General features: G+C 40.0%; 1 protein-coding gene across 2 annotated transcripts in view; it reads left to right on the top strand.

Annotated features, from left to right (window-relative positions):
- WWOX (WW domain containing oxidoreductase) overlaps positions 1 to 24,415 on the top strand; it is a 490,348-nt gene that overhangs the window by 381,647 nt on the left and 84,286 nt on the right. Inside the window, exon 9 of one of the 2 annotated variants that reach the window (XM_051801778.1) lies at positions 10,543 to 10,592. The exons of the other annotated variant lie outside the window; for it this stretch is intronic. Within the exon in view, the coding sequence (XP_051657738.1) occupies positions 10,543 to 10,590 (48 nt within the window). The 3' untranslated portion in view covers positions 10,591 to 10,592. Of the gene's footprint in view, positions 1 to 10,542; positions 10,593 to 24,415 lie in introns of those variants that run through there. 2 annotated transcript variants of the gene reach the window in all.

Genomic DNA, 24,415 nt, shown 5'->3' with positions numbered 1-24,415 from the left:
TCAGAATTGTGTGATATTAACTTCCATTACTTCACAACCTGCTGTGAGCAGAAATGCTTAGATGTAAAAGCAAACAGAAATCCCTGCCAAGAGGGAAGGTGTTCCAAATACAAGGGGTGGGGTTAACATCAGAAAAAGTGCCAGTTTGGAGGGGGGGAAACTGTGTGTAGGCTGTGCCATAATGAATGGTTATTTTTCTGCAAGTCACTTTGTACAAAATGAAAATATTTTCTATCTAGAAGTGATTGCAAAAAAAACCCCCAAACTCCAGTTCTTTTCCTCTCCACTTGAAGATCAATGTTTTTATCAAGGGAGCATATTCTCATTTGATAAAACACAAGGACCTCATAGTCAAGACACCTGATACCAAGTACCTATTTTCTTTAAAATATTTAAAGTGGAAGTATTCAGGACTATTGAAAGCAATGTCCTTGTTCATCCAGTCAGCAATATGATATATTGCTGTGTTTGTTTCAAGAGCTTTCAGGAGAGCTCACATGACATATATATATATATATATATATATATATATATATATATATAGGTCTCATACAGATACACCTGTAAGCACTCATTGGAAATGCTGAAATTCCTGGAACCAAAGAGGGAAAATTTCCTTCCACTGACAGCTGGGCTGACTCAATTGTAGGTCTTAGGACTTTTGTGTCAGGGCTGGAGGTTTCCTCCTCCCTAACTAAAAACTGTTCTTAAAATTGGAGAAGAGCCAACCTGAGAATATTAGAAGAGCAGAGAAAAAAATTAATGACAAAAGAGAAGGGGAAACCTCAGCCCTATAAGTAAATACCAGTTACTCTGCACAGAAGACACTATTAACTTTGAGAAGTTGGAGCAGTGAAATTTTTAACCTTTTAATAACAGAAAACAAGAGCGTGGGCCTTCATACCATCCATTTAATTCAGGAGACCTTGGAAAATGTATTCTAAAATGTACTGTTTAACACTGAAAGGAAATGATAAAAAATGGTGCAAAAAAGGTAATATAGAATGCTGCTTAAAAATGTATTGTGTTATACTTCCATATAAATGTTATACTGGAAAATCTTTGAGAGAGGTAGCCTGCCCTTTAAACCTTTAGGCATTTATGGCCTTAATTATGCTTTTCACCAAGATTTTGCATATTTAATATTTCCTTTTAGAGCTTTCAAGAGTCTCAGTTATTAATTCCACTGAGGATTTATAGGTCCTCTGAATATCCCTTAAGTATAAAGATTGTAGACTCATCAAATAGTGTTTTCTTCCTTTAAATTTTTATGATTTCTATATCAAACAGGCAACTGCAGTTTTAGAGTTGAAATTGCAGTATTTATTGCTTGAGATTCTCTCCATCTTTCCAAACAAAAGCAATTCCTCCATTTCTGCACTGAAATCTCTGTCTTCAGATATGGTTACAGAGTGCAGACAAACAAGCTCCAGTTCACTAGAACAGGCAGTTACTTTTCATATTGCGTGGCCAAAACAATAGCATCTCACCTAAAGATGCTATTTATAAAGTGAACTACCTGAAATGGAGAACAGTGTTAACCAGAAGCCTATGAATAAGTCATGGAGCCTAATTTTCCGTTATTACAGCCATTGTTTAAAAATGCATGTCTAGCTGGGACTTTGTAATGATTTTGTATTACTTAAAAAAACTGGTACATTTTTTCCCCCCCTCAGTGATTTCGTTACTTCTTCATTAACTTTGCTCTCCTCTACTGTTTGTTGGGCTTCTGAAAACCAACAGGACAAAAAAAAAAAAAAGAAAGAAAAAAAAAGAAAAAGTTGTTTGTTTTTTTTTTTAAATTGCCCCTGAGACTATCAATGCTTTAGATATTTTTATGCTTCTTTCTTCAAATGCTTTTACCATGTTATGCCTTGGCATCCATAGCAAAACCCATTAGCTGTGACAGGTTAAGATGCCTCTGCAGGGCTTCACCACAAAGGAACTGAGTGTGTGCCAACCATTCTTCCTTACAATGTGCCACACCATCTCTCCAAAGAAGGCCAAATCTGTAACCCTGCCCTTTACTCTTCAGTCCTGTGGGGGAAGCTGCTCTGAGAGTGTTCTCAGTTGCTTGGTGGAGTATTTTCCAGTCCTGGCTATACCATGGTTTCACTTCATTAACTGATAGGCAGCAAGGACATTCCTCAGACACTCAGCAGATCTTTTGTCTGCAGCACATTGTTATGGGTTTAGAGAGTGCTGTTGATAGAAGACACAATATACTGATTAAATTGAATTTCACTGACTGTGGAAGCTCCACAATCAATATGAGCCAACATGTACTTGCATATTGTTGTCCTACTGACCAGGGAGCAAAACAACCCTCTCCAGCGTTTATAAGTGGTGCCTCTGAGCTTATTTGACCTCTTGCCAGATGTTGCCACATAATGCATGGTGGGATTCATATTCCAGATCCTGCATGAGGATTGTGCCTGAACCGAGTCCATTAGTGGTGTGAATATTATCCTCGCTTTAAAGAGCGGTCAGATGAGGCATAGGGAAGGAAACTAAGTGGTTGTAGGGAAACACAGACAGAGCTGGAAACAGAATAGGTTCAGCCTTCCTGAATCCCCATTCAGTTCCCTTACCCATCACTGTTCTCAGGCTTCTTGCTTTGAATGCCTCCTGTAAAAGGGCTCTTGAAAATTTCGTTGCAGTGACTATTCACGTTGAGAATAACTGATTGCAGAGACTTGGTTCCCACTTCTGTGGTTCCTTCTGGTAGCTCTGAGCATCTGCTTGCAGAGGCCTTTGCTCATTCCTGCTGTTGCTCCTCTGCAGAGAGACAAGGCTTTTGGTTAGAAATTCAGTGCAAAGCTAATTAATGTGAGATAGCAAATGAATTGCTGTATCTGCCAGTTCAGTGATGCCCAGTCCTCTTTAACATTTTCTTTGCTTCCATCCACCACAATAAATTCAGATTAGGTATTGAAGCATCCAGTTGAATAATATCCTTGCTTTTAGTGTTGCATAATTTACATTCTGACACATCATCTAAGATTCCAGTACAGGCCATCCCACAAAGTACTGCAGAAGTATAAAGAGAACTGGAATTAGGTTGTGATGTCACTTGCCCAATCTGAAATTTTGACAAATGTGTAATAGATAGGATTTCCTCTTTTGGGGAGGTAATTTTTAATTATCCATCCTACTAATATACTTAACTGCCTTTGCAACTCTAATTCTAACATTCTCACATTGCTAAGAATCCAGTTAATTTTAATTCCATTTTCTGAGCCCAACAGTGCTCTGTTACCTGCCATAAAGGGATTATTTAGCAGCTTTAAAATTCTATTGCAGGTATTAAGTTCCTGGACGTAGGCCCCGAAGTTTTTAAGATGGACAAGCCAAGCTGAAATTCATTAACATTTTAAGAATTACTGAGTTTAAAACAAATTTGAAAATGCTGCTGTGTTTTTAAAAGCAGCATCTCTTTTTTTTTTTTTTTTTTTAGTATTTTGTAGATACAGCTTTTACCCAAGCCTGATAAATATCTATAAAGGAAGGGTGAGCTGTGCTAAAAGGAGGAGGAATGAAGAACTGTTTCCACAGACACTTGTAAAGCTGAGACTCTCAGAAGACTAATACTTTGACTTTACAAATGAGTATCACAAAGAATCGTTATGCAGAAATGAAATCTATTGTCTCTTTCTGAAACTTCATCCATCCCAAGAGGTGTCCTTGCAGGTCTGGAACCACTACTTATACACCATTCTATTGTTTCAACACGACTTTTATTCTGAGAAGTTATTGTGCAAAATTGTGGCTCAGACAGTGTGGGCTTCCAGTGATCTCTTCTCATTTTCATGCTAAAGTAAAATTATTGCTTCTCCTTACTTCAGTGGATATAGGATAACCAAACCCTCTGAGAGATTGATGAGGGTTTCTTCTTCCCCATGCAACAATCAGCAGAGTAGCCAAAGTCCGTGACAGTTGTTCCCATTTGTATCCATTGAGGACAGAGAGATGAACACTACACCTACAAGATCTTTTATTACAGCTGGAGGGGGGGAAAGAAAACTGAAAAAAAAGGAACTTTCAAAGTTGTGGTTAAATTTCTAGGCTAGCAAAGATAAACCAGCTTCCATTAAAATGGTTAAATCGAAGAAAAAGGATACAGGAGTCACTGAGAAGAAAAATGAGCAGTTCAGGAAGGACATTTCTTCAACATCTGCGGGGAAAGCTACACTTCAGTGCTGGAATTGATTGCCTGGGGTCTGTGAAATCCTGTTGCTTGAGCATTGCTCCTGAGGGGTGGTTTCCTCTGGGATGTTCTTTGGTGCTTTATGCCGAGCAAACCACGCTGTTTCTCTGCTGCTTTCCTGGGGCTCCCAAATCCGGGCTCAGGGTGGTGGTTCAGTTTTCATTGGAACCTCCCAAACAGCACAACTGAGATGGGAGGGTGCCAGGGAGGTGGTGTGAGTGAGCTGGAGACTGGCTCCAGATGAGGTTACTCCGTGTGGCCCAGGTGAATCTGAGAATCAGGTTAGGGCCTTGTTGGAGAAGGATGTAGAGCAGAAAAGGCTTTGTGACAATCCACAGGGTTTGGTCTGAGGGGCAGGTAGGGCAGCTCACTTGACTGGTTGAGACTGAACTTGTACATCAATATGGACATATCCTGTGACTTTAGGTGATCTCACTCTGACCTGGCCTAGGAAAACATGGGCTCTAGCAAGTCAGCTTAATTATCCATATCTATGTTTACAGATAGAGAAGAGATATAAGAAACATAGCATGCATCCTTTGAATTACCGGGGGATCAATTAATTATTTTTAATAAAACGTGAGGATACTTTTGGATTAGAAATTCTTTTTTTTTTATCCTAGTATTTTTCATTTAATGTTTAAAATCTGTTAAATAATTAAAAGAAAAAAAAAAGGAGGATATGCTTAAGCACATTCTGCTGACAGTGCACTGAGTCAGTAGATATTTCACGGCCAGTACTATGGCTTGAATGCAGATTATTCATTCATACTTCAGGCACACTTGGTCCATGAGTCCTTAAAAGCATCAAGTCCATTTTGGCTCTGTAGTGCCATCTAAAAGTTTACAAGGTGCGAAGTGTTTCTGGAAATGAATGAATGTAGAATTGCACTTGAAGATCACAGTGTCTGCTTTGAGCCCGACTGCCTGTGGGAAGAAACACTCTGCAGATGAATAAGGCAGAGGGAGTGGTGGGAGAGCAGCCACCTTTAGAGTGAATGGGTGAGGGGAACATCACCCACACATCACACATTTCAGTGAAGGTGTGGTCGAACCCAGAGCCCGAGAGCCAATGGCCAAAATGTCCTGTTTTGAGCAGGACTTGGCAGCAGCAGTTGGTCACTTTGGGCTGGCTGGTAGTGGAGTGTCTGCTCTGATTCTCCTTACTGTGTCTTTTATTTTATGTGTTCAGGTTTTTTCCCTTTGGTTTGAAACTGGGGCTGAAGGAATGAGTTTCTCCTCCTCTGCTGCTAAGGGGAATCCTTGTTTTATTCAAGCCTTTTTCTGCTTGGGAAACATCATCAGGGTGTCCTGCTCCATGTCCTTCCCTCTAGTGCAGCAGAGACTGCACAAAGCTGTCTTTGTTTCCACCTAGTCTGGGCTTTCAGAGAAAAATCAGTGGGAAAATCAAATTGGCCATTTTCATACAGTGCTATTAGTATTTAATCCTTTAGTTAAAGCTGGGAGTTAGGTGTGTCAGGCTCTCCAGAAGGTGCTAGAAATTATTTTGTCTAAACACACGTGAAGAAGTAGAAATCTCAGAATTGTCTTGTTTCAGCACAGAATCAGCACAGAATTGTTTGGATTGGAAGGGACCTTAAAGATCATCTTGTGTCAACACCCCTGCCATGGGCAGGGATACCACCCAGCAGATCATCCTTCAGTCTCTCTTATATTCTTTCATTTTTGCTCAGTCTTAATCTTCTCTTTGCTCTTCCTTTCTGAGAAAGCATCTCATTGGTTCAATGAAGAGAATTTGCAATGTTTAACAAAACATTTTCCTGACAAGCACAATAGGCAAAGCTGGGGTGTTTTTATTCCAAGATTTTATGGATTCTGATGTGCTAGACTTGTCAGTACAGAATCACTCCAAGACATGACACTACATACATATCCATACAGGAAATTAGTTGCATTTAAATAAAATTAAAAAAAAAAAGTATTTTGAGCACAGTGTGGTAAAAATGTGTAAGGAAGTGGAGTATATTGTGATCCATTTCCAGGTTTTCTGTTTAAACATGAAGGATTTCACTGGCCTGCTGGCCATAAAAGACTGTGAGTTAAAGAGTCATTTGGCTATACTTAATCCATGCCCTGGAAACAATCAAGAATTGTTCCCCACAGTATATTTTGTAGTATTTTTGTCTTGTGATTGAGGGTAAGCTGCAGTCATGAGATAACTGGGTGCAAGTTCAATTCACATGCTAACTCTTATTCCCAGAAGAGTACTGTGGAGACATTATAGTAAAACTTTCTGCTTTGTCTATACCTCTGAGCATTATTACCAGGCTCTGGAGATGTGTATGTACAGCTGCCTTCTGCTGGAGTGGAGTCTGTATCTGAGGCTCATATAGCCAAGCCCAAAAAAAGATGAATCCAAGAAATTTCTTCCTCTGCTTTCCTTTGTTCTCTAAAAATTCTTTATATTCTTTATAATAAACAAGACTTCATTCAAAATTCTCCAAGTACCTTGCAAGTCCCACTGCCACAGGCAGGTACTCATCACTCCAGTACATTAATCACTCCTGAAGTTGTTACAAGTAGTTTGGTTATTTCTGTTTTTAACTATTCTTTAAAGCAATTAATTAGAAATGTGCTAGATAGGGTTTTTAATTAATGAAGTTTCAGTGTTTTCTAAAGTTTCACTAAAATTCCTGTGAAAGAAAAGCAAATACAAGTATCTATTTTGGTTCCAAAATAGCCATCTCCCAGACAGCACATGATGGCCATCTTGTTTACATGGTTTCATAAGATAGCTTTGACTACCAGCCAGAGTGCAACTGTTTTTTTACATAGTTTTGTCTGTGTTTAGCGTGGTTTCCTTTTTATTGGCTGTGTGATATGTTATCTGTCTTCATTATTCCTTAAAGGCGTGCCTCGCCCACCAGGGCAAAATGCAAACTCATCTCAGCCCATGCAGTCAGGTGACAAAAATCACTTTTGCAGTTTATACATAAACTTCCTTCCACATCTGACCTTTTACTCTTGAGCAGGGAAGTTTATTGACTCCATTTCCTAGCAGTAGTAACTAGAAGGGCCTTCTTTTCACCAATCAATCCATATAATTTTGCGAAGAAACAGAGCGTGCTGGTGGTGTGATTGATTTACACGTTATTTATCTTTTTCTGCCCAGTTTAAATTGGTCAGCCTGATCCTATTCACATGATAAAAATCATCATGTCTCAAATTACTTACTCAATAAACTGTGGGTTTGTCTATTATTAGTGATCATTAGTGTTATAATACAGCATGGAAATTTAGAGCAAATTAACTACATATGCAAGCTGCTGGGCTCATCTGCAGTTAATCATAAGCATACTGTTCAAGTGGGCAGAGGATTTTGCAAGAATATTTCCAGGAAGAATTTGTGGGAGGAGAGCTAAATATCCTTGGGTTGTTATATTTTTTTTTTTTTCCACACCATAGTCTTGGCCTCCCGAATGAATGTTTATCTGAAACACAGTCAATGACTGAGAGCACAAAAGAGAATTATAGCTCAAATTAAAACAGCTTCTCGTGCTGCCAATTCCAAGGCCCCGAGTTTTTATGACCGTAAATAATGAATGGAAGTTCCATGTTGGTGCAGCCCCCGCAGCCTCCCCTGCAGACCTGACAAGGCTCCTGGTTCAATCGTTCCCCTTTAATAAAGGCTATCGTGGCCCTGCAACAGAACGATGTGGTGGGATGTACAGCCTTGCATGTTATCTGATGATGACACACACACTGAGTACTGTGAGTTATCACTTCCAGTCACTATTATTTCCTATGAAAATAATAGCTTCCAGTCACCGTGGGTTGCTCTGAGATTGCCTTCATACTGATGTAGATTAAAAGCGAAGGGATTTTCTGATAATTACTGGTTTGTCTGGCACAAGAAGGCACAGATGGAGGGAGGTTTAATGTAAAAAGAAATCATTAGAAAACAGTCCTAGCTTTCTGCAGTTTGCAGTGCCCATTCCTCATCCTTAAATACCACTGCAAGCTTCAGATGGGATCTGGTGACCGGAGCTGGCTGGTCATCCTGGAGACGTGTATAAAATGATACAGCAAAGGTGCAACAAAAATATGCAAGAACTCAAAGAGTTCCCACACCTTTGAGGTCCAGGTCTGTGAGCATGGCCTGGGAACATCCACACAATGCCTCCTGGGACACTTCCATAGCCACCAGCCACAATGGGGGGTCCTGCAGGGCCAGATGCTGGTGGGGCTGTCCCTGCACCACAGGGCTCTGACAGGCCTGACTATTTCTAAAGGTACAGGCCCTTTTTGGTTTTGCTTTGCATATTGTTAGTGAGATGAGTGAATCTGATGGGGAAAAAACACACCCTGGATTCGCCAGGATTGCTGTGCCTGTGTGGCAGGTCTGCATGCTCTTACCTTTTTTTTTGGTAAAGTCTGCTAGGAATCTGTCACAGCTGGAAATGCCCTCTCCAAAAACAGTGCTGTAAGGAGCTATTTCATGAGCATCTGCTTAAGCCTCCAGGTTGCAAGATCCATGTGTGTGAACACTCATTTTGAGATGCAAGGGTTTCCAAAGTGGTTTTTCTTTCCCACATTTTTAGTGCATCAGGACTAAGGGCTTGGCTGTGCAGTGAAAGTGTCCTGCCACAATGCTTCACTGAATGGCACTTCCCAGCTCACTTTGTTCCTCTTCTTAGCAGAGGTCAGAGTGAGACTCAAACTCCTATTTTGAAGGCAGCAGGAGACATTTTAACTGCTCTGCCACCCCACTCCAAGAGAGAACAATAGGCACTTGTTAAAATATCATGTCCTATTACATGTCTTTGTGTAAAACCAGAGTTTCAAACCTTTTTGTATGACACTTGGCTGGTGCAAGACAGCTTCTCCTACCCATCTAGCCATCCATCCATCCATCCACACTAGAAATAAGTACCTTTGGCATACTTTTTGCTGCAAGTCCCAGCAGCTTGATTTCCCATTCTCCATCCCATAACTGGCCACCTAAAGAAGAAATCCTGGCGGCTCCAGGGGAAAGGCCATGCCCTCTCCAGTCCTTGTTGGCAGCAGCTTACCTGTGCATGGCTCCTTATGCTGTATGAAATATTTCGCTGTCAGTGGAGTAGGGAGTGTACTGATGGCAGAACACCAAGTCAGTGAGTTTTATCTCTGAGCTTCACACACACACACAAGCACTAACTTCAGGTTTCACCCACGGACGGTATTTCTTTTCCCACAAACATCCCACTCAGTTGGGTTATCCAGCTCTTGGCTGGATAGGGGTTAGGGGGCTGCAGCAGGGAGGTGGGGGTGGATATTTGGCCCTTTTCCTGTGATCTCCTCTGGTGGAGCTGAGGGAAGCATTCAGCTGTGCTGCTTGCTCTGCAGTGCAGATGGAAGTCCTCAGTTCGAAGCCCCCACGCACATGCTGGCACACCTGGATAACAGCTCTACCTGTTTACAAATTACCCCAATTTTCTGCTTGATTCAGCAGTAACTGCTTACCCTCCCCCGTGATGTAATTAGGCCTTCAGAGTTCATGCGTGCCTATTATGATCTCTCTTGTGTTTTGTCTTTTTTTTCTGTAGCCGTAATCATATATATATATATATGTATTAAAATTTCTTATAAATTGTTCAGCTAAATTATGCACAGTGGGCCATGCTAGCCCTCCATTAACATAAAGTATGCTAAACAACGTGTTTTCTTTCTGATAATTATGCTCTAAAGTACCAACTGCTTATTCTAGTGAATTTACCTTCCTTCTAGTTGTTCATATTTCTTCAAACTTTTAGCTGTCTTCATGGCAGGGCAAGTGCTCCTTCTGCTGTCAGTGAACCAGCCTAATTATCTTTCCTATTATCATCAGAACTTCCAGCTGCCTAATAGCCGGGCACTCAGTGTTGGAATGAACTATTATAGTCCATCCAGGATGATTGTTGTCTGATCACGTAAAGATCTTTCCATCAGTCGAAACAAAATATTGCTTCCTAACCCCATCAAGGAGTTTAATTGCACGATGCATGTAACAGAGCTGTGGAGGGAAGGGTTTTGGAAGAGCCTGCCCGTTTTGCTGGCGTGCCTTCAGCATCTGTGCCAGCTCTGTCAGAGTGGGCTTGCAGGTACGTCCAACAGCCAGCAAATGTTTGACAAAATCAAGTTGTGGGAGCAAAGATCTCCTAGCCCAGAGCCCGCTCTTTCGTGGGCTCCTGAAAAGCAACTACCCCTCTCTGCAGACCTAAACAGCTGGATGAGAGTCCAGCTGTTTGAAAGCAGGAAACAACTGGGGTTAAGCCCAAGGAATGTTTCTCACAGTAATTTTTATTTTTTTTTTTTTTTGAGAGCTTAATTTTGAAAAATTTGGCTTTTGTCTTCAGGTATTCCTGGACACCTCAGACACGAGCATCCCATTTAGGATTTTCTAAAGGTAATTTGCTTAACTTCCTACGGGCCTTGTGTAATGAAAAAATACTCTTTGATACGGCGCAGTCGGCTTTTGAAGTGTTGCACAGCTTACGTGGCTAAAAATAGGTAAAGCAATTCTTTGGAAAACTGCTAAAAGCAATGGGTTTCATTTTACCTTAGATAAGGGGTGAGTAACAACCTTAAGAAATTAGAACAATCTGTTTCTTTCTTTGCCCACAAGATCAAAACAGACATTATCTTCAAGATACGAGCGTTGTTGGTTGGTTTTTTTTTCAGTGGTGAATGAGCCAGTGGAAATATTATTATTCTTCATTATTTTTTTTCTACCCTGAACAGGAATATCTGACCATAGAGAGTGTTAGTGATATTTAAGGGTACTCATTATCTCCTAGAAACTGCCCTACAGCACCATCTCAGCAAAAATTTGGGCTAGGAAAGTCTTTTTTTTTTGGTCCTCATTGTACTCCTCTGAAACCTCTTTTTATTCAGAAAAAAAGCAATTTTCAAAGAAGAGGGGTAGAGTTGTTTATAGTACACAGCCTTGGACTTTTAATGAATGTTCACATGATTTGAGATGAGGAGAAAATAGTGTGCAACACACTGGAAATTACATGCACTTTCAGAAGAAAGAAATCTAGATCAGAAAGAAGCACCAAAAAAGCAACCAAAACAATCTTTAGATTTTCATAAAGAATTCTTTCAGACTACTTCAACAGTACCAGTGTAAGATTTATAATGAGGGTCTCTTGGACTTTTCATTTTCATGCAGTTGACTGAAACATTTTTAGCTTTTTATAAATTTAGGTCAAGATTTAATTTTCACTAGTTAGAACAAAAGCAGAGCTGTTCTAGCACAATGGCAGTTGCAGACACAGGAGGCTGAGTCGTCCTCGAAAACATGAGAAAATAATATGGGTGTCAATTTTGAATATGTAAAGTTGTGTCAGCGTGTGAATGAAGATCCAATTCATTTCTATGAAACTTTAGACTAATTAGTTTTATAATTTGCACAGTAAGGTAATGTAAATGTATTGCTGCTGCTTGACTTTTTCCTTAATCCTTTGAGTGAATATTTAATCTTTTTTTATATATTAGAATTAAAGCAACTTGGAAGATATGAATAATTAATCTAATTATATGCCGATCACTTTAATTTCTTTAATGTTTTAGATAAAAAAAAACCCCCAACTTTACAAATTGGTTTAGGTTGGAAAACCCTTTTAGAGGATTTTGTATTTCATCAGTAAGTGCAATTTAGAGGATACAAGCTCTGGAAGTGCAACATTAAGTTTACTGTTATGCAAATGGCACAGTTAATCCGGGAGCTCCCGGTGACCAGATTCTCAAGGTGTGTTTGATGAATTCATAGCTTGAATTTCAGAAGTGAAATTTGCCAGTCAAGGAAAATGAGCAACCAAAGAGCTTTAAAATACTGAAGCCTAGCAAAGGAAAGTGTTGTAAAGAACCAGTAATCTGCTTATTCACTGTGTGAACTAAAGGACAACAAAAATTGGAGGAATACATCTTGCATTGTCTACATGTAACAAGGGCTGTATTTTGCAGGGTGGGGAATAGAAAACCAATGTCTCTGCAATGATGCTTCGGTGTAACTCTAATTATATACAGTATGAACATGAAGTTATGGATAAATTGAGAGCTATCTAGTTTGCATACGTCTGAGCATGACATGCATATGGAGTGCTGACTGCTTAACTTGTGGAAAATGTAAACCCTGTGCAGATCATCACAAGTGTAGGAGTTTGTATCTGTCCTATTATGGTTGGCTATTTTTAGTGACATCCACAATCACTTCAAATTCCCTGTTGATTTGAAAAATTTCCATTTTTTTCTCCTTTAACGTGTACGTCGTCCTCTTGTTTGTACAATTAGCAGCTTATAGCTAACTCCCTGGCTCTTTCCCTGCAGCCTGCTATTCCCTATTTTATGACTTTATCTTCTGGGTTTTTTGGTGGTTTGCTAAGGGAAATGAAAGTACTGATCATTACTGTAGAATTAAAAATAGCTTCTAACAGCTTAGCCCAAGATCCAAAAATAGGCTCTCTTCCGGCTTATCCTGTCAAATATAGTGGGAACCCTAGTAAGGTAACATCTGTGAAAACCTCACTCTGGGTTTGTATCTGCTTTTTCAGAATCTTTCCCTTATGTCTGCATAATGCAGTAATTTAAGTCAGATTGTTGATTTTTCTTGTTTCAGATCCTTTGCCATTGAGTTTTCACGAAAGGTCACTGGTCTTCGAGACTTATTTTCCCTTATGATGCCTCACTGTTTTGTGATATATTTATATGTCATTGCTGAGGAAAAAGGACAGAGTAGCTATAGGAAATCTGTAGACAAATGCATACTAATATAAATGTTGATCTTCCTGTGCATGAGATTTCCATATGTCTTACCTAGTTTGGTGTCCTAAGGACTAGGAATTTGTCATTCACAAGGACAAACGTAGACTTTCCATCCTGTGCTGTTAATGTTAAGGCATCATGCTTGACTAGTGGAGAAGTGCAAAATGTATTGTGGTGGCCAACCCAGCTGGACAGACTGTGAAAGAAAATAAATACTTCTCAAATAGGAATACCTTTTTCTCACCCCACTTCTCTGGTAATGGCTGTGACATCAGGCATAAAGTGAAGAGGTAGGCACTAGTCTAAGTTTAGAGGCCTGGAAGGGCACTTCTTGAAGCCATACAAATATTTCGGTGGGAATTGTCCATACCGAAGTTGGGAGGGAGAAGAGTGTCTGAGGACATGCCAGGGCAGAGGCCTGTGATGACAGAGAAGTTTTTTGCACAAACATTGATTCTGAAACTTCTTGTAGAAATTCTGTGTGTTTCTATGGTTTTGTCCATGAGGAGACTGAACTTCAAAAATATTTACCCAAAATACTAGAAGCACTGCTGCAAGTCCCAGCACTTCCTCTCTCCCACGTCTTTATTTTTCCTACAGTTTGACAAGTTTGCTTTTGTAGTTTACCTGTGTTGGTACAACACAGAAATAACATGGGCTTTGCAGAGGCCTCTAAGACACAACTGCTGTTTGTTTTCATTTGTGAGCTACACAGATGTAGCCAAAAATGAATTCTGTGCTTATTTACTTTATTTTCTCATCAGTCAGCTGGGCCAGTATCATTTTGTAACTCACTGCTTGCCATCTGAACCTGCGAGTCCTCCCGGTTTTGCTGGCCATTGAAACCAGCTGATGCCATGACTGGAATTGTTCTATAACCCATCCTGTCAATGTCTATTGTGCTCTTCTCTCAGTTTAGCAGGTCCCTCTTTCATCTGCCACGGCTTTGCTTGCCTCTGTGAGCCTTCTTGCGTTATATTTCCCTCTTCAAACACCTGGTGTCATTGTTTAGTGCCTGGGAATTTCCCACTCTCCAAATGAAGTTCCCTGCAGAGAAAAATAGTTCTTAGCTTCATCATGGCAGCCATTCAGTCAAAGCACGTTAGTTCAGATTAACACTATTATTGTCTCTAGCCTGGTAAGTTGGTGTTAAAGGCCTTATCAGCAGCAGCAGATATGCAGAAGAGAGGTAGATCATTTTGTAAAGTAACAGCTTCCACATATCAAGAATTTCTCTGCATCATCATTTTAAATGAATGTATCAGAATTCCCACGAAAGCTTAAGAAAACAGTAAGCTATATGGCTAATATGACTTCTGATTCAATTCTGTGGATCTCTAAAGGAGTGTCTGTAGAACTATGCCAAAGTCCACTCCTTTTAAATTCTGTAGGATTTTTCTGTGAAAAAAAGTGTGTCTGGTAGGTCTCCCTAGAGCAGGTTAATGTTTGTGTATTGTCACCCTGACTGAACCCAGCATGGGAGCTGAAGTGGAGCAGAAATCAATGAAATAGCATTAGGATGCAATTGTCGCAAATTATCAGAGAAGAAAGGAGACAACTGTAATTCACGAGAAGTAACACTTTACCAGCTGCTCTCACTAAGCATTAGTTTGGTGTGTTTTCAATTTCAAGGCACTTTCTCTGGAAAACACTTGGTCCATAATGACCATTATTATCACCGTCCTAAAATTTGTGGAATTTAACCTAAACAAATTCCTCAAAGCTTGCACTTAGTACTGATGTGCTCCATCCTGTTCATCCCCAGCTTCAGTGGCGCTTGTGCTGTGAGGATTGTGCTTCATTTTGTGAATATTGTATCATTCCCAAAGAAAGCTGCTACGAGCTGCTGTACAAACACCCTGGGTTTAGGCATCAGTGTCTCTGTGTGCCCTATTTTGCTCATGGTGCCAGGCAGGACAAGGTCACTGCAGAATTTCTGTGGTGGCCAATTCCCTTCTGTTTTATTGGCAGTCATCACACCCAAGGTTTTGTTACACCCCTGTGACAGCCATAACTGTGTGGTCACCTCTTGCCATCCAGCAGTCCTTTTCACTACCAGTATCTTAGATTTTACCCTTTCTTTGTCCTGTTCACTGTCAGGCAAATTATTGGTAGAATACAATATTACTTCTAAAACCAGACAAATATTACCTAACTAGAAAATACATTTTCACCCCATGCATACTGGGGGGAAAATCTAAAATTTTAAAACAAAATCTGAATTTTGTAGGTTACAGTGATAATTGTCTCTCTGATGCAATGTAGTGTTTGCATTTTGTCATTCATCAATTTCTGGGTTTTTTTCAAGGGGTAGGATCACTCAAGGGGCTGGTTATGTCTTTCATTTCCTGGTTATCCAGTCAGCTCCTGCTCACTCCAGCAGGAATTGAAAGCTGTTATCAATATTGAGAAGAGGATTTATGTGAGACGAGAATGGGATGTCAGTCAATCGCCTCATAGCAAAGCATTCATATCCCAGTAACCACCTCACAACTATCAGTTTGTCCTGGGGCTCAATAGGGGATCAAAGGCTAAATCATCACCAAAGCAAAATTAATCTCCATGCCAGGTCAGGATGGAAACCCGTGAGGAATGTGCCCATGTGCAAGGGAATGTCTGAATAACTGTGAGAGTTTTCTTTGAGTGTGCTTTTGTTGCAGCTCTGCTCTGAACAGGACACTCGGGTCAGTAGGTTTGCAAAACTGCACCAAAAGGACATTTATTTATTAAAAGTAATATACAGTTTGTTTTATATCTGATTACAAGCTCTCCCTGCACAGGAATGAGGTGAAGCCTAGTACTGTATCAGGAAGGCTGGGGTGAAGTCTGGTTCAGTGATCAAGTTACAAGACACTGAGACTGTAAAGCTGGGGATCAAGCAGTAAATTTGGTTATTTACAGTGTAGAAAAGGATAAGAATCACTGGCCATGGTTAAAAGAAAGAGATTTGAGATTTGAAGAATTTGGGTGATAGGTAGGACTAAAGAAGCCAAGGAGCAGCCCAGACTGATGTGGGGGGGAGTGATAAAGAATCTTATGTGAAAATGTCATTGCCTCCCAGCTCCCTTTCTAGGCTGCTGCTTTTATGTCTGGTCAAATTTATCATCCATCTCCCCTGATGTGAATAGGTATGGGGAGGTATCTCTACCTTCCTATCTGCATCTTACTCTTTTGTTTTAGATTTCTCCCCTTTCTTCTCTGTCCCCATAAAAATCAGTTGTAATGTCTACCTCCCCAGAGATCCAGTTTTAAAGGTCCTCCAGCTGCAACTTTTGTTCCTTAAGACTTTTGATATTTGAAGAAGGCAGAACCTTGCCAAAATGGATCACCTTCATTTTATATAGTGCATGCCTGTGCATTACAAAATGCATGTGCAGCATCTCTGCATCACTGTCCGCACCACTATTGATTATTCTTGAGGATCTGATCACAGACCACTTGATTTAGGTTCCCTTTTTGAATATATATCCTCTTTTTTGAAGCCTACTGTTTCCCATCACTTTCAACCAGGTTTCTTGTGGTCTTCCTTTATAAATGCTTCAATATATGCATGTAATTGCCTTCCTATTGCTGGGGGAAACTTTGTCTCTGCAAAGCCTTCGGGGCTTTTTTTGTTTGTAGTTTCTCTGTTTGTGATACCAGAAAATTTTATTCCTTAAAGTATGAAATTTGATCCACTTCAGAGAAATGTGACTTTTCTAGGAAGTAATTGCCTTTGAGTCAGTCGAGAACAGTAACCTTTTAATATGGATGGATATGCAGGTATCATGTTTAGGTCACCTTAGCACCAGCTGTGATGCAGAGCATTACAAGTCAGTCAGGAGCTATGAAGATTCAAACAGTTCATAAAGTACGAGTAGAACAAAGTTCTTGAAGATGGAATAATGGCAGAGGTGAGGAAAGGAGTTTGGTTGAGAAATGTAGGAAACGTAGTGAGAGGGAAGGAAATATGAGAAGTATGGCTGTATACAAGGAAGTGAAATACATCTCCTTTCTATATCTTTCTGGCTAAAACCAAAATGATATCTGTGAAGGCTCTTGAAAACTGAGTCCAAACATGTTTTAGACCCTACAGAGAACGTGGGATGAGGGCTGTTGTGAGCCAGTGTGTTAGACCTCATAGCAGACTCAGCTGAGGCATGAGAAAGTCAAAGAAAGTCCAAACAGACGTGTGAAGTTTGCAGAGAAACACTGAAGATTGATTTAGTAACAGATGTGTTCAAGAAGAAGATTAGAGAGAAGCAAATTTAGGAAGAAAATCCAAATATCAATATGCCTGCAGCTCTAGGAGTTTATATTAGGCTACTGAGAAGATTAATCAGATTTCAAAAAATCCAAACGGTGTAATGCACGGCAGATTGTGCTCCACAGCATACAAACCACACAGCACAATTTGCTTTTTTTGCAAAAAGCATGGTTTATATATGCAAGTAATTTCCATTTTTCTGCTGCCTTCTTTTTAACCCATTTAATAACCTTTATGATCACAGTTCAGTCAAGTAGCAGCAGCCATGCCAATAACAGCATTCCAGCTGGGTTAATGAATACACACATGATTTCATGAAGGAATATGTCTTTTTTGACCCAATTGCAACCTTTCCTATTTCAAGCTGTTTAATTACAAGATGTATTGGTTGGAAACAAACACCCATTTATGCAACATTAAGAGTTTAAACAAATTCCAGATGCAATTATTTTCGGCACCAAGTGCCTGTGATTGGTATATGTAGGTAACAAATTAGTGGCACAGTTGATAAATGCCTTTCACAGAACAGATGCAAATAACCAGACTTCTGTGTTCCTTGAGTCTGCATGATAATAGGTTCTTTAAGCACCCTGCTAAGAATTAGGAAATTAGTCAAATGGGATCATATTTAGGTTGAGCTAATACTGCACAGCTGAATTTACCCACCATTATCTGTGGGCATAATTGGAGACAACTGTTTTTTGGACCAGCTGTGCAGGTCACAAAAGGATAATAATGGGGGCCCAGCCTTGCCATGTCAGATTGATAAATGTTTATAGCATCGTGTGACTGGAGGAGCTGGCTTTAAACAGGTACAATTTAGTATTTTTTTTTAAGACTCCTACAATTGAATATGCCAAATTAAACTGCTCATCAATTCTACACAGTGTGAGTTGGTGTAATTCACAGGGAGAAGAGAGAAAAAGTGTGCTAAGAGGAAAAAGCATCTGAGTGGTGTCAGATAAAACTTTCCCAGCACACATAATCTATTTTACACCTTTCTTTTAGGTGTTTTGCTTGCTATTTTCTCACCTTTCCTTTCCCTGGGTGGGTAGGTTTACATCAATTCACGCTGATATTGTGGAACTTAAAGTGCCACTTCTGCACTTCTGGATTTGTCACTGGCTCTTTTTAGCATTTAGGTTTAATTTGTTTGAATAGCTCTTCTTGGTATTCTGACAAGTATTTCTTTTAAATGTTACATCCAAGTACAGGTCTTTACTACTGCTAACCCATAAATATGTTAACAGCTACACTATGTTTAGAAAATACAATGTGATATTAATGTGAAATGTATCTTAGCTGAATCCATTAGTCTCAAGCAGGTAAATAGAAAAGCACATTCTGATTTTAATTGCAAGGAATACGTTTCATACTAAATGTCTGTCCTATTTTTTACTCCCTGTAAATGTGCTGTTAGGATTTACTTTTGCGTGTCCTGCGTACATACTCTAAATTACACTTTCTTTAACTGAATTCATTACTTATGATGAAAAATAGAGAACTTTAATTATCTTAACTAGGTGCCACTAAGGTTTAAATTATCTAAATAAAATGTAGTTTCTGCTGAGTGCTCTCCTTGCACTCTCCTTGGAGCATCGACGTGGATTTAGCTGTTACCATAACAGAAAGGGGGAGAGGTGAGAGATCTGAAAGGTTTAATTTCATCTTAAAGTAGCCATTTGAACAGTGCTCGTGCTAGTTTTCCTGAACTTCATAGGGATTACATCTGCAGCAGTGGCCAAAAATATTTGTGGAGCCCACAGCAGACTGCGAGGTGACTGCCAGCAGCTCAGCTTTGGCTCTGCTCTCACCATGGGCTTCTGAGTTTGGGGCTTGGCCCCCAAGTCCTGAAAAAATAGAGGGATTTAACAGACGAGGCAAATCTTTGCCTACTGATGGCACGGTCTGGTGGGAGGTGACTTTATATCATGGGAGGAGCTGTGGGCTCTCCGAAAAAACTTTGGGGTGGCAGAGAGGAGACTGCTGCTGTCTCTGGCCTCTCCCGTTTGTGTGCCATGCAATTTGAGTAGCCAAGGTTGGGACTTTTTCCGAGGGCACACTTTGATTTCACGAGGGAGGAAATGGAGGCCCCTGATCAGTGTGTGAGCAGCAGCTCCAGGAGCCTGGTGTCTGAAACCATCCTTCAGGCATGTCAGGTGGCTCTCACTCTGTTCCTCGAGCTCCATCGGGACTCCTTGCGTGAGGAAAGTGTTCAATTTTCAGCTCATTATTGGCACACTCCACGCACAAACTATCTAAAGTGTATAAATGGATTGCCTGAAGAGTGTTTTATTATCGAAGTAATTGCTGTATTTTCTAGATTAACATTTGTTAGTGGAGGAGACCGAAACCATCGCTGGTTATCTTATCTGTGAGGGAAATTTTATCTTTCTCAGGCCTCCGATATTCCTGAGCACAGCAGATGCTGATAACACCAGCTATCCTCAGGTTTTCAGTCTCCAGAGCAAAATGATCTTCCATTCTCTGCTCAAGTCGGCATTGTAGGACTTCCTCTGGGATCTGACTTTTATAAAAGACATCAGAAAAAAATCCTCTAGAGTCAGAATTAGTATTTCTACCAAAATCCAAATCAGTTTTCTAGTCTGTTCCTTTCCAAATTAGAGATGTTTCTTGATGCTGTGGGAAGGGGGAAGGGAAGACAACAGTTGTAAAATGTTTTTATTGAAACTTAAAGGCAATTATTTCTGAATTCCCATTTCCTTAATTAAAAGTGTCACCGATTTGTATTTAATCAGCACTTAACAAGCCTTATTGTGAAGGGAAAGAGCTAAACAATGTCTGTAATAGACTGGGAGGGTTAGCTGAACTTTGTTTAAATATAAAGGGAGTAGTGCATCTGCTGAAGAACTAAGCCCTTTCAAAGTTTAGGACACTCACCAGCGCCATAGAACATAAATCACAGTGCAAACTGTGTGATTATACCCTGCAGGGAAATAGACTGTGTGTTTATGGGGCTCTTCACCAAGCACTTAGGAATAATCTGATATAAAGCAGCAGGGGAGGAGAGTAATGACAACTTCAAATTAGTTTAATGAATGTTTACATTAAAAAAGGCTTTTCTACAAACCTGAAAACACAAAGTGACAGTTTCCTCTCCAGACAAAAGAAACCCCTCTACTTTTCCTTAAAGGACTGGCAATGGGGAAGACATTGTAAATTTAACTCTTTCAGTGTGGTGGATCACTGTATCTTTATGTTCAGTGTCTTGCTGTCATTACAGTGAGAGTTGCTGGCAATCCAATTATAAACACCAGGATCTTGTTGGTAGCTCTTCTATTTTAAATCACACTGATCTCAGAGAAAAAAATCGTTGAATTTCATTCTCATAAACGAACAAACATCTTCTTACAATGAACTGTGTCAGGCTGGTCTGGAACAAATGCTTAATATGTCTGTGGCCATGTTCATTCAATAGGTTGATGTGGGGTTTGAGAGTTCCTTTTCACTTCAAGCAGGAGGTAATGAGTTTATATTGCAAAAAAAGGAGGGGTGGACAAAAAAAAAGTAGAAATAATGCAGTACTTCTAGTTTTCTTCTTAAGCTGAAGGTAAATAATGTGTCAAAATTCACACGTGCACAAGATGTCATTATATATGCTGAATGTTTCTGAAAAATTACCGTGCATTTCAGCTCTGGCATTGCACATTTTTAAACCTAGTTTTGTGAGGCATTTCAAATTGCATCAGGTGGAAACTTGGTTTTCTTCTTTCCAGAGTAGATGTGAAGTTTTCCACTAAGAATTCTGCAAATGAGTAAGTATATTGAAAAAGGGAAAAAAAAATCAGACAGCAATTTTTATACCTGAGATATGGCTTAGCAATAGAAGTTGGAGGTAGGTTAGAAGATAATTTCCAGTGTTTTGAAACTTCCTCAGCAATTATCTGTGTGTGAAATAGTTCTGGCTATGACTATTACCATACAGATACTTACTGGCTTTTGTCCAAGGATGTGAAAAATTAATAACAAATAAAGTACCAGTTTTTATTAAGGAACATGTGTGTTTCTTAAGCAGCCATGGGAAGCCCTGATTTCAGCCACTAATTTGCCAAGTGTTGTCAAGTGCTCTTCATACTGGGGGTTTTCTTAATACAGTATGCAACCCACAACAAAGCTTGTTCTGTGAAGCTTTCCTGTAAAATAAAATGAAGTTTATTTGTGTATGTGTCACTCAGACATAATAAATCTTCTGTGATCTCAATACTTTATAGTTATTGCAGACACCCTTGAGATTGGGATAGACTTTGCACTCTCACAAGATGGAAAGAAGAGTGTTCTTCTTGAGAAATAAGTACAACCCACAGTAGAGGTTGTGCAGCAGCTTTTCTGTTTATCATGTGCTCGATGTGATGTGGAATATCTTTAAAGGAGACCAGATACAGTGCAAGTGAGGAAATCAATAGGGCTTCTGGAATGGAGCGTGATTGACGTTTGTAAAGTTGTTAGAAAACGCTGCAAACTATTAGAAAAATGTGTCAATAAAGTGTGTCATTTCAAAAGAAGGATTAAAAGAAAATGATTGAGGCTGGATGATGCTAGCTGGGAAGCTTGGGAGTCCCTCAGGTTGCAGAGTGCTGACTGTGGGATATGGTCAGTGGAATAACAAGAGTTTCTGCATGGGTGGGAGGTGCCATGAAATCATTTCTTATTATGTTCCTAAGCTGTGTTTTTTGCTTTGTCCATGCTATTGCATGTTACAACCTGCTTTTATCAGCCAAGCCTGTGGTTACTGTAATTGAGTTCCTCCTGTTTGGTCTGTGCAAATATGAAGGCACTTTACTGACTTTTTAAGTTTCACAGAGAAAGTGTTTTCCTCTGGGAAGCATATTAAGAGCACATTGGAAACCTACACCATCAATCTCTCTGGGAATCTCCTGCACTACTTTTTGTAGTTCTATAGAAAAGCAACCTTGTCCATCTTACTGGTGGGTTGGGATAAGACATCCAGGTTGAGCACACTGCAGGTGAATGCTGTGCACTTAGGTGTTTTTTCCAGTGAATTACTGTGTACCCTGGTTTAAGTCTTCCAAAATTAGAGCCTGATTTTCAAAGAAGCAGAGCATTCATGCTGTCACCTATAATCAGCTGAATCTGTGAAAGCAAGTCTTAAAATTACTGTTTTTACAGAATATTTCCATGTTCTTTATAGGCAGTACAGTGCTTTCATGTATATAGTTTTTATTGCAGTCATGCCTTCAGCCATCAAGTGAATCTGACTGAGAAAAATACTTAAACACTGACTGAGTCAGGGTCACAGCACATGGAATGCCCTTTCCAAGCAGTAACTCTCTAGGCTGTTGCTCCAACCATCTCAAAACAGTAAATGGCAAAAGTTGCTCTATTTTCAATTTAACTTGGAGGGTTTTCCAGTACCTTTGGTGCTGGAAAGCCCAGGGCCCCCCTGTATAGACCCTTTATTTGCCTTCAGTCCTTCCCTAAGGACAAGCTTCCACCTCTCCATCTTCACCATCTCTCTTCACTCTCTTGACCAGTGACAGGACTCAAGGAAACACCATGAAGCTGTGCCAGAGGAGGTTTAGGTTGGATATGAGGAAAAGGTTTTTTTCCCCTCCTAGAGGGTGGTTGGGCACTGGAACAACCTCCTCAGGGAAGTGGTCACAGCACCAAGCCTGTCTGAGTTCAAGAAGCATTTGGACAACACTTTCAAGGCATGTGGTGTGATTTTTGGGATGTCCTGTGCAGGGCCAGGGTTTGGATTCAATGATACTGATGGGTCTTTTCCAACTCAGCATAATCTATGATTCTGTATTTTCATTACCCATTTTCTCGTGATAAAGCTGTCTCAAACATGGCCCACTCTTGAATGCACATAGTTTAATATTGTAATTAAATATAAATTACTCTCTCTCTGTTTTACATGCTATGCCTACTTCAGTTTAAAGCTCTTGGTGGGTAATTTATCAGGAGATCACAGAGTGGTAAGAATTATCTGAAAATAAATTTTATTTCCTGCTACATTTTTACAAATAACTCTCCCTCATGAAACATTACGAAGTACAGAAAAGGAGACATTTCCTGACTTAGTTGACTTCTACTTGAGACAGTGTCTATCTGGATGTAGAAAACCTCAGCATGCAGCACTGACATGAGAGCCAGCATGATGAATATCATTTTGAGTTGCCAGTTCTTTTACACACTCTGTGTAGACACTGCAAACTCCACATTAATCATTACAAAGCTGTGGCATGACCAGCAAACACCAACTTTAGTGCAAGTGTCAAATGATTGGGAATATGTTGAAAACAGCTTTATTCCACTGATGGACAGGGCTGCTTAAATAAAAAGCATAACAAAAGGAAATCCCAATTTGCCATCAAAGCTCTTTATATGTGCTTTTATTATTCAGACATTATACAAACTTGCGTTTGTGGAGATGGATTATTTATCTGTTTGCTGGTATGTATAGATGTAAGAAGAGTATCCATCTAACAGTCTTATGTAACTTCACTGTGCTCATGAGAACAGTCAGAGAATCAGCTGAGGAAAAAAACGCTACCAAAAAGACTTAACTTAGGGGAAAAATCTATTAGAAACTGTCTGCATGTCAGTCTTGCTCAGTAAACTGTAGAAAATAAACTGGAAGCATGAAGCAGCTGTGCCCAGGGTGTTTTAGGAATTAACATAGGAAAAGAGTAAAACATAAGTAGTTGTTTTGACCTGTCTGTGGATCGCTGGCTAATGCACACAGAAAGGGGAGAGCTCTTTGTGCTCTTAAAGAAATATTGTTCTCTTTTCCTCCTTATCATTTGCTTAAAACTGTTTTGCTGAGAGACAAAACCAGGAAAAACTGCATTTATCCAAAGTTCTGTCAACATTAGTCTCCAAAGTTTGCTGTTAGATACAGACACAGGAGCTTCTAACCCAAGAAGACAAAAGTCCTTCTCCTGCAGCTGTGGTCAGGAATGTGATGTGACCCTGTGCTCTTGTCCCCTGCTCTGGGATACCTCCAGCTCAGGGTATATTAAACCATAAGCCTTGTAACAAAACCTTACCCCAGTCAGTCCCAGAGTATAGATTTACCTGGAGGGCTCCAGGTAGTCTGGGTAGGTGACCAGACTGTGCTGTGGCATCCAGAGCAAAGGGCTGCTGGCAGGAGTCTGCACCCTGATATAAATAACACATTGTCTGAATGCTGAGCTCTGCTTTTCCCACCTCCTCCTGGTAAATTTGATTTC

The sequence above is a fragment of the Manacus candei genome, unplaced genomic scaffold (genome assembly GCF_025592945.1).
Source record: "Manacus candei isolate 608988 ecotype Guabito, Panama unplaced genomic scaffold, ASM2559294v1 h1tg000053l, whole genome shotgun sequence".
Taxonomy (NCBI): domain Eukaryota; kingdom Metazoa; phylum Chordata; class Aves; order Passeriformes; family Pipridae; genus Manacus; species Manacus candei.
The sequence above is the reverse complement of the archived record's forward strand: the minus strand, read 5'-3'. Positions and strand labels throughout refer to the sequence as shown.